This window comes from Parus major, chromosome 18 (genome assembly GCF_001522545.3).
Source record: "Parus major isolate Abel chromosome 18, Parus_major1.1, whole genome shotgun sequence".
NCBI classification, from domain to species: Eukaryota; Metazoa; Chordata; class Aves; order Passeriformes; family Paridae; genus Parus; species Parus major.
Genome location: NC_031786.1, coordinates 9,541,186 through 9,551,071, shown reverse-complemented (window position 1 = coordinate 9,551,071; position 9,886 = coordinate 9,541,186). Strand labels below are relative to the sequence as shown.

Below are 9,886 nucleotides of genomic sequence, written 5' to 3'. Positions count from 1 at the left end.
TCACAGACCTACTCGGGTCTCTTCTGCGTCACTGTCAACCCCTACAAGTGGCTGCCGGTGTACAACCCCGAGGTGGTGTTGGCCTACCGAGGCAAGAAGCGCCAGGAGGCCCCTCCACACATCTTCTCCATCTCTGACAACGCCTATCAGTTCATGCTGACTGGTGAGTTACTTGGTTTCTTTAAATCACTTGGCTGTGAATATTCAGAAAAGAGAATAAAATTCTTTTTACTGCACAATAGTTCAATTTAATGGTGCTGTAAAGGTTGTTGTTCTGTCATCACTGTAAATAGATTTTTTACTGAACATCATCATTTAGATGAAGTTTATAGAAATCAGTGCTAAAATTTTATGTCCAGTGTATTTGGGATGATAGGATTTAACACTGAATATATTGTCAGATTTTCCATTAAAGAAATTGGAATTTTCAAGTTCTGCTTTTTCTCAGATGAAAGGATTTTTCTTTGAATGATTTGCTATGCAGAACTGAAAATCACTAGGATGAATTTCTGTAAATAGCACTGTAAAAGGAAAGCACATTCAATGTTGGAGCCAATGCTTCCTATTGTAGGTTTTCAAAAACTCTGGAAGCAGTCTCAGTCAGAAATTGCAGTGAAACCTGATGGGAAAATTGATAACTTCCTTCCTCCATCTCAGAAAAAAAATTCTACTTTTCCATTCATTAATATAACGGAAAGAAATACCAAAGAAGGGTAGTGACAACTTTTCTAGCATTGTCTAAATATTCAGCATTTTAGTAAAGAGCAGATTGGTCAGAAATACAGATAACAGTATAATAACAGGTATTTTAATTTGTTAAAAGAAATCTTCCCTCTTTTGTCCCCAATTACTGTATTTAATTCTGTAACACTCAGAGCAATAAGAACGTTAATTGTAAGAAAATACAATGAAAACAAGCAATATTAAATTGATGTTTGAGTAGTGTGTCTTATCAGGGTCGTATTCATGTAAGTTGTTATATATTTGCTCTTACTGACACCTTCATAAGACATGCAGAAACTCTTTGATCACAAACCTAGACTCCTCCACTAAGAGTTAGTTCCCTAATGCTTTATAATCTTCAGATTTCATAGAGATTATTCAGTTTTTATAGTGCAAAGATTTTGTCAAAGGAGTCACAATGGGAGCATAGGTTATAAAATCAACCAGGCAAAATTGTGGAAAGCAAACTCAGCTCAAGCTATAGCACAGCAAAATATCAAATCTAGTTTTGGAAGTACCAATATTTGTATATTCTAGAGCATGGCAGACTGCTCTGGTAAAGGTCACTACATATTTATGATGTTATTCTAATTTTCTTTAGGCAATAATCAATTGACCAAAAACATAAAAAACTATTTAGGAGGCTTACTGACTAAGCAGGAGTGGTTGTTCTGATGTAATAAAGTTTATGAGAAGCACATGTTCCAGTTCAATTCAATTTACTGATAGACCATTTAATCAGTAACTCTACAAAATTGATCATTCCATACCTGGAATCATTTTCATAAACAAAATGAACAGTGCGACATGAATGGAATATCCAGAAAAAGAAGTGCATGTTTCATCATCTCAGGGTCAAGACATCAGCTTCCCAGCTGAATCTAGGAACAGTGAATATTTAAAAGAAAGTAGGAATGAAAGTAGGCAGTTTTATTAATGGAAATAGATGCCTACTGCTAGCACACCTTCTAAAAGTCACAGGAACAAATTTATCAATGATATTCATGACACATAACAACAACAACAACAACAACAATAATAATCTCTTCTTTTCTGTCTCGTTCACAGATCGGGAGAACCAGTCCATCCTGATCACGTACGTACACCCCCTGCGCGGGTCCCTGCGGGGCTGCCCGGTGCCAGGGGACCTCCTGCCTGACCACGCACCCTCTGCTTCTCTCTTGGCTTGGGCAGCGGAGAATCCGGTGCTGGGAAGACTGTGAACACAAAGCGTGTCATCCAGTACTTTGCAACAATTGCAGCCAGTGGGGACAAGAAGAAGGAGGAGCAGACATCAGGCAAAATGCAGGTGAGTTAGTGGACAAATGGTGGGATCAGTGCTTTCATCTGTTCCTGTCAGGATGTTTGGAAGGGATAACCTGCAATCATTATCTCTGAGCAGGGGACGCTTGAGGATCAAATCATCAGCGCCAACCCACTGCTGGAGGCCTTTGGAAACGCCAAGACCGTGAGGAACGACAACTCCTCTCGCTTTGTGAGTTCTTACTTTGCATAAAATCTCTCCCCCTGATGGCAACACACAATGCCTGAGCAGTTCTTCATGCAAAGGACATGTCAGCAGAACACATCCAGCCTGATCTGCTGCTGCTTTTGCTTAACAGGGCAAATTCATCAGAATCCACTTTGGGGCCACAGGCAAACTGGCTTCTGCTGACATTGAAACTTGTAAGACATTCTCCGGGGCTGCTCCCATCCCTTCCCCAATCCCCATCTCCATGTCCATTCCCACAAGTGCCTAACTCTTTCTACCTCCCTGGGCAGATCTGCTGGAGAAGTCCAGAGTCACTTTCCAGCTCAAGGCGGAAAGGAGCTACCACATCTTTTATCAGATCATGTCCAACAAGAAGCCAGAGCTAATTGGTAGGAAGCAGCATTATGGCTTTTTGGGGCTGATCACTGAGGAGCTGTTCCCTCTCTCATCTGATTGGCAAAAGTCAGCCAATGCCTTGTCTCTTCCTGCTTTCAGACATGCTCCTCATCACCACCAACCCTTACGATTTCCACTATGTGAGTCAAGGGGAGGTCACTGTCCCCAGCATTGATGACCAGGAGGAGCTCATGGCTACAGATGTGAGTAACACAGCAACGGGGTACCACCTGGGCATGCCTCAAGGGTGACATCTCTGACCTGCTAAGGACACATTTTTTAACACATTATTTTGACTGCAGAGTGCCATTGACATCCTGGGTTTCAGTGCTGATGAGAAAACAGCCATCTACAAGCTGACAGGGGCTGTCATGCATTATGGGAACCTGAAGTTCAAGCAGAAACAACGAGAGGAGCAGGCAGAGCCTGATGGCACTGAAGGTACCAGCAGATTCCAGGGCTGGTTTGTGCCAAGCCCTTCTCTGCCTCCAGAGGCCATATGTTAGCTTCCAGAGGCACACTGCAATTGCCTGAGTCTCCACAATAAAACATTGAGAATCTAAATTTGCCCACGATCCCCCTAACTGCAGAGGTGCTTTCCTAGTCATAGGAAGTTCCATTATTCTATCCAATGGTGCCTCCCCAAAATCATGCTACCTGAAGGCAGGAACTTCAATTTCAACACAGGATATCTCTTGAAATGATATGTCTCTTGAAAACCTCCATGCAGTAGGACACCCCGATGGGCAAATGTGCTATTGGTGAAATAACTCCTGCAAGCTGTGCTACCCAGAAATCTGCTTCCCACAGAAAGAGAATGTGCCTTGCCTTATGTCTTGCTAGAGGCAGGTTGCTGTTCTTCTGGGAAATTCCAGGTTTAAGCTCTTCCTATCCAAACCATACATGTTCTGTCTTTCAGAGAAGACCATCAGTAGTGGCCAGAATTTGCATTCCTTCACAGGCCTTCTGTGTGAGATGAGAGAAATGTTCTTCCATTCCTAGAACATGAAGAGCAGAGTTGTTCACATCACCTGGATTCTAGAGATTGTCCATAAATGAATGCTTTTCTCTCTCTTTCCACACCTCTAGTGGCTGACAAGGCTGCCTACCTAACGGGCCTGAACTCAGCTGAATTTCTCAAGGCCTTGTGTTACCCCCGAGTCAAAGTTGGGAATGAATATGTGACCAAAGGTCAAAACGTGACACAGGTAACATCTGACACTTGCAAATACACAGCTGGAAGGACAATGTGGGCATTTCTCTTTGTCCCTCAGAGGTAACTGCAGTCCTGTCTCCTCCGCTCTAGGTGAACAATTCAGTGGGTGCCCTGGCAAAGGCAATGTTTGAGAAGATGTTCCTGTGGATGGTTGTTCGCATCAACCAACAGCTGGACACGAAGCAGCCCAGGCAGTACTTCATTGGTGTCCTGGACATTGCTGGCTTTGAGATCTTTGATGTAAGGAGCAAGGATTTGACAGCACAATCAAGTGATGAGCAAGGAGGGGTCATGAGGACTCAGACGCGTGTAGAGGACTAAGGCTCACAGAGCTATGGGCCAAAGGGGTGGATGCTCTTGTAAAATTAGTGGTCTGGGGAAGTTCACACAGCATTTCCTGTGCTGTGAATGCAGTGATGATGCAAGGACTTGTGTGTCAGAACACAGAAACGTCCAGATTCTTGATCTGAGGCCTGAGAAATTCTTGGTTGGGACATTGAGGAAGTTTCTACTGTCCAGGAGGTCAGAGAGCTGACACCATGGAGCTCTTGGGCTCACCAAAGATTTGCAGTTGAGTAGCACAGTAAAAAAAATTGTAACTTTTGGCTTGATTTGTAAAGTAATAATTAAAACGTCCTTCAAGGACAGTGAAGGCCTGCTAAGGAAACACATGGTGGTACGGTAGGGTTGGGACGGGTGTCTCAACTTCAAACAGCCTTAGGAGACTGGTAGGAAATGCCTGTGGGTTTTGGCACGCCTTGAAAACCTGTGCACCTTTCCTTGCTTTGGGCAGTTCAACAGCTTTGAGCAGCTGTGCATCAACTTCACCAATGAGAAACTGCAACAGTTCTTCAACCACCACATGTTCGTGCTGGAGCAGGAGGAGTACAAGAAGGAAGGGATTGAATGGGAGTTCATTGACTTTGGCATGGACCTGGCTGCCTGCATTGAGCTCATTGAGAAGGTACCTTTCCCATGCAAGTACAAAATGGCTGTTGGGATTCTGTGAATATTCTGAGGCACAGTCAGCTCAGAAAGAATCCACAGCCAGACACGTAGCATCAGTTAAGGAAAATATTTTGCACTGAATTTTAGTTTAGCCTGGGGAAGAGAAATGGGGAAATGCACATGTGTGTGATCAGTCTGAATCATTGGGTCTTCAAACATGGAAAAGTAGCCTGGACTTCTACCAACAGACTTCTAAAACCAAACCTGATTCAGTTTCCTTTTCTTCCTTCTCCAAAGGCTCAAATCCAAAGTCTACAGAAAAAGTGAGAAATAAATCTCATATCACCAGACCTCCATAAACTATGGAGCCCCTTGTTCTCCCCCTTATTTTTTTCTTTACTATTGCTCTCCCAGTTCTTCACTAATTCTCATGTGAACTGGACAGTCCTTCCTACCAGTTCCATGAAGGTAGGCTGCAGGGAGGCAAGGGACAGCAGAAATAAACTCCTTGATTGGGAACAGCTCCTGGTGAACCTAGGCTTTCACCCAGGCTGAGGTGCTGCCAACAGCACAACCAGCCTTTGATGTTCATAGCACAGGCTTCTTGTCAGTGTCATAGAATGACAGAAGGGTTTGGGTGGGAAGGGACCATAAAGAACATTTTGTTCCAATCCCTGACCATGGTGGGAGGACTCCTTCCTCTAGACCAGGCAGGTGAATGCCCCATCCAAATTGATATTGAACATTTCCATTCTAATCTTTCCTTGTTACTTGTGATTTCTCTCAGCCCATGGGTATTTTCTCCATCCTGGAAGAGGAGTGCATGTTTCCCAAGGCAACTGACACCTCTTTCAAGAACAAGCTCTATGACCAGCATCTGGGCAAGTCCAACAACTTCCAGAAGCCCAAGCCTGGCAAAGGCAAGGCTGAAGCCCACTTCTCCCTGGTGCACTACGCTGGCACAGTGGACTACAACATCTCTGGCTGGCTGGAGAAGAACAAGGACCCTCTGAATGAAACTGTCATTGGGCTGTACCAGAAATCATCTGTGAAGACCCTGGCTTTACTTTTTGCTTCTTATGGTGGAGCCGATGCTGGTCAGTTTTATGAAAATTGTATTTTTAATGTGGGACAAACTTTTCTCAGACTTAAAGCAGCAAAGACTAGAAATATAAAGTGGCTTTGCATTCTGTAGTAACCAATATATATTGTCCATATTATTAAACTTTTTTTCTTTAATTTTATTTTCAGATGCTGGTGGTGGTGGTGGCAAGAAGGGAGGCAAGAAGAAGGGTTCTTCTTTCCAGACTGTCTCAGCTCTTTTCAGGGTAATTAGAGTATTCATTATCTCTTTGAAGATGGAAAGCATTTTCATTCTGAATCGGATAGGTCCATTTCCCTTTTGGATATAACTCTTGCTATCTTTTAAAATCCTTCCCTTTCCATCCTTGGAACTTACAGAATATTCTTTTTATAATTCCATGTTCTTTTTTAAATATTCCACAAAAATATCAGAAGGATTAAGTTCACCTTTTTAGATGGGAGTGGCTAACTTATCAGCCAACTTCCTTAAAATCCTCTCTGCTGCATTCAGGTATATTTCCTAGACTATTTTATGTCTCTAGACAGATTTTCAGTACTGACTGACAGTAAAACTTAAAAAAAAATAATAGATAAAACATAACAATCAAAAGAAATTACCTCAAGATTACAGCATTTTAAGACCACGACTTGATTTCTATGTGGAAAAAGAGGGAAGGTTAAATTTTCAGTTTTCCATTTCTCAAAGTTTGAGAGTGAATTACTATTAAAATGGTAATTTTATATGGACTATAAACCTATCCCCTCCATTTGGAAACAACTTACTTAGCTGACAAATCAGATGCTAGTCATGCTTAATCAAGAGTATGTCATGTATTTAAGATTCCGAATAGTATACCGCAAGAATTACCGACTTAAAGGAACACTGTGAGATGATAACCCTGTATTTGAATGAGGAGGTCAAGGAAATGTAACACTAACCATTATTCTATAAAAGAATTTCCAAACCAAATTTTGGGAGCCTTCAGCTTCCAATTTTCCTTTTGGGAGTTCTGCAAGTTGTTTTAGAGAAGAATGATATGCATCTTGAAACACCAATTTGATACTTCCACTGTTAAGATTCCAATGCTTACACTTAATAATGAAAACTTCATTTCATGATCTCACAGGAGAATTTGAACAAGCTGATGGCCAACTTGAGAAGCACTCACCCCCATTTTGTACGGTGCATCATCCCAAATGAAACTAAAACACCTGGTAAGGCAAGCCAAGAGGAGGAAAGCTGGAGCAGCAGAAGCTCTTCTCCTGAGTGTCAAACAGCAGGGAAGTCACTAATGGTGATCTTTGTCAGGTGCCATGGAGCACGAGCTGGTGCTGCACCAGCTGCGCTGTAACGGCGTGCTGGAAGGGATCAGGATTTGCAGGAAAGGGTTCCCCAGCAGAGTCCTCTATGCTGACTTCAAACAGAGGTAAGAGCTCTGCATCTCTCTGACCATTCAGACCAAGCTGAAGAGCCTGATCATTACAATATACTTTGAACTTTTTATTTTAAATTAGTACTGATTAATATCGATGTTTCACCATCAGTTTATGATGATGTGGCAGTGCTGAGATTAGGATTGTTTTTTACTTAGAATTACTATGAAAAGCATTTCCCATATTCTGTCCTGAGAGGATGAACTGTCTCCAGGCATGAGACTGGTTCAATGCTACAGTCTGAAAAGTTCTGGTAGTGGTTTCAACAATTGTGATTTCTTCATGTTTTGTTTCCTTTTGCAGATACAGAGTACTTAATGCCAGTGCTATCCCAGAGGGACAGTTCATGGACAACAAGAAGGCTTCAGAGAAGCTTCTTGGGTCCATTGATGTTGACCATACCCAGTACAAATTTGGTCACACCAAGGTAAAAGCAAGACCTGTGTTAAAAGTTTGTCAAAAGCAGTAAGAGTGGGCTCTGCCAGGGGCTCAGTCACAGCACAATTACATAACAGAGCTGCCAGACTAGGGGCTGCTATCAGTGGCACTCAGTCAAGGCAAGTGAGGATGGTAGCCAGATTCAACCAGGAATCCACACCATCAGTCAGTAAAGTTTGTTACAATAACGATGGTTGAAGCCATAAAACCTTGGTTTTCAAGATTTTTCAGGGTCAGATATAGGTAGGCTAAAAAGGCAAGGCCCTACTCATTAATTCATGGACATACCCATAGTAGTGAGATTGGTCTATCATCAGCCCAGGAATTAAGTGAATAGGTCATGGTAGAGCTCACTGGTGTCCATAACCAGGCACAGGAGTGGTTGAGGCTGTGGCTGAACTGGAAACCAGTATTTATGACACATAGTTCAGACAAAGACTGAATGCTTAGGGCTGAGATTATGGGAAGTTCTAAGCCCTTAGACAGAGGATTTGGGAGACGGCCTAAGGTGATACTGATCATGGCCATTACAGACTTTCAGCAATCTGAATGACTTTGTGCTTCTGTTCTGTCCTACATCACAATGACATGGTGCAACATTCCCTTTCTCAAGGTGTTCTTCAAAGCTGGCTTGCTGGGACTCCTGGAAGAGATGAGAGATGACAAGTTGGCAGAAATCATCACTCGCACACAAGCCAGATGCAGGGGCTTCCTGATGAGAGTGGAGTATAAGAAAATGGTGGAGAGGAGGTAGATATTTCTCATATTTAGTTGATATTCATGGTACTTTACTGATGAAGGTTAAATGAATCACACCAAAGCCATGTAATAACTGCTTGAAATTAATTTCAGGGAGTCCATCTTCTGCATCCAGTACAACGTTCGTTCATTCATGAATGTCAAACACTGGCCATGGATGAAGCTGTTCTTCAAGATCAAGCCCTTGCTGAAGAGTGCAGAGTCTGAGAAGGAAATGGCCAACATGAAGGAAGAGTTTGAGAAAACCAAGGAAGAACTTGCAAAGTCTGAGGCAAAGCGGAAGGAGCTGGAGGAGAAAATGGTGGCCTTGGTGCAGGAGAAAAATGACCTGCAGCTCCAAGTGCAGGCAGTGAGTATGACTGTTCATTTTTCCCTGGAAAAAGTATGATATACTGTCAGAATGTGTCTTGTCCTGCACAGAGACTCACAGGAATTAACAAGTGGTAGAAAACAGTCTAAATCACACACTGTGAGACACTCTAATGTTGAGTCAACAAGCACTGGCAGGGGCATAGTGAGATTCCTGGCAGACCAACGTGGCACTCACCATTGAAGTTGTATGAGGAAAGAGCAATGTAGCACCAGCCACTGTGTAGTGAACAGCTGAGAACTTGAAGCTGGAAGGGAAATATCTCAACTCTCAAAGCAGTGCTGTTGTCTAACACAGTAAAGGCAAACCTGAGAAAGACCTGTTTTTCCTACTTAGAGTTACACAAGAAAACCTTGATTATTTTCAGAAACATGGATACTTCCCATTCAAATTCGAATAGGATAAGGGAGTTTATTAACAGCCAATGAAATGATCAGCTATTTACCACAGAAGATCCTAGACGTGGCCTGGAAAGAAGCCACAGAGGTAGCTGATAGGCCAGAAGTCTATTGGCCTTGCAGTCTGTAGAAAAGTGATAGATTTCTTTCTCAAAAAAAGTGCTCAGAAATTGAAAAGGCTCTAAATAACAAATATTTTAAGGCTTTGTTGAGACAACTAAGAAGAAAAAGTGAGTAGATACAATTTCTATGAGAATAAAAACATACTCCAAGCATTGCTCATGCTGAAAATAGAAATTGAATTAGAATGTTCTATTCTTCATTAGTGTTTGTACTATGAGACATTCTCATAAAAAAGTGCCCTGGGAGACAAATTTAGGAGACACAAAAAGTTTGGAATAAATATTGATTCCAAATGAATAGGTTTACTAGTAGACACCACTCAAGATACTTCTGTTCCTGGAGTTGAAGGTCAGGTTGAGCTGCTACTTATAAACCCACCTACTCTGAGATAAAAGAGGCAAAAACCAGAAAATTCAGAATATTAGAACCCATACAATTCTGTCTCTCCACCAGGAAGCAGACAGCTTGGCTGATGCTGAGGAAAGGTGTGACCAGCTCATCAAAAC

The 9,886-nt window shown here is 42.3% G+C and overlaps 1 protein-coding gene across 1 annotated transcript in view; it reads left to right on the top strand.

Moving 5' to 3' along the window:
- The window catches only part of LOC109022897 (myosin heavy chain, skeletal muscle, adult), a 117,035-nt gene that overhangs the window by 1,317 nt on the left and 105,832 nt on the right, over window positions 1-9,886 (top strand). Inside the window, exons 4-22 of the mRNA XM_033518801.1 lie at window positions 7-163; window positions 1,792-1,819; window positions 1,918-2,032; window positions 2,126-2,218; window positions 2,346-2,409; window positions 2,506-2,604; window positions 2,711-2,814; window positions 2,914-3,052; window positions 3,701-3,819; window positions 3,918-4,067; window positions 4,621-4,791; window positions 5,563-5,872; window positions 6,027-6,103; window positions 6,986-7,073; window positions 7,168-7,285; window positions 7,596-7,719; window positions 8,344-8,480; window positions 8,583-8,838; window positions 9,834-9,860. Of these exons, the coding sequence (XP_033374692.1) occupies window positions 7-163; window positions 1,792-1,819; window positions 1,918-2,032; window positions 2,126-2,218; window positions 2,346-2,409; window positions 2,506-2,604; window positions 2,711-2,814; window positions 2,914-3,052; window positions 3,701-3,819; window positions 3,918-4,067; window positions 4,621-4,791; window positions 5,563-5,872; window positions 6,027-6,103; window positions 6,986-7,073; window positions 7,168-7,285; window positions 7,596-7,719; window positions 8,344-8,480; window positions 8,583-8,838; window positions 9,834-9,860 (2,376 nt within the window). The remainder of the gene's footprint in view (window positions 1-6; window positions 164-1,791; window positions 1,820-1,917; window positions 2,033-2,125; window positions 2,219-2,345; window positions 2,410-2,505; window positions 2,605-2,710; window positions 2,815-2,913; window positions 3,053-3,700; window positions 3,820-3,917; window positions 4,068-4,620; window positions 4,792-5,562; window positions 5,873-6,026; window positions 6,104-6,985; window positions 7,074-7,167; window positions 7,286-7,595; window positions 7,720-8,343; window positions 8,481-8,582; window positions 8,839-9,833; window positions 9,861-9,886) is intronic.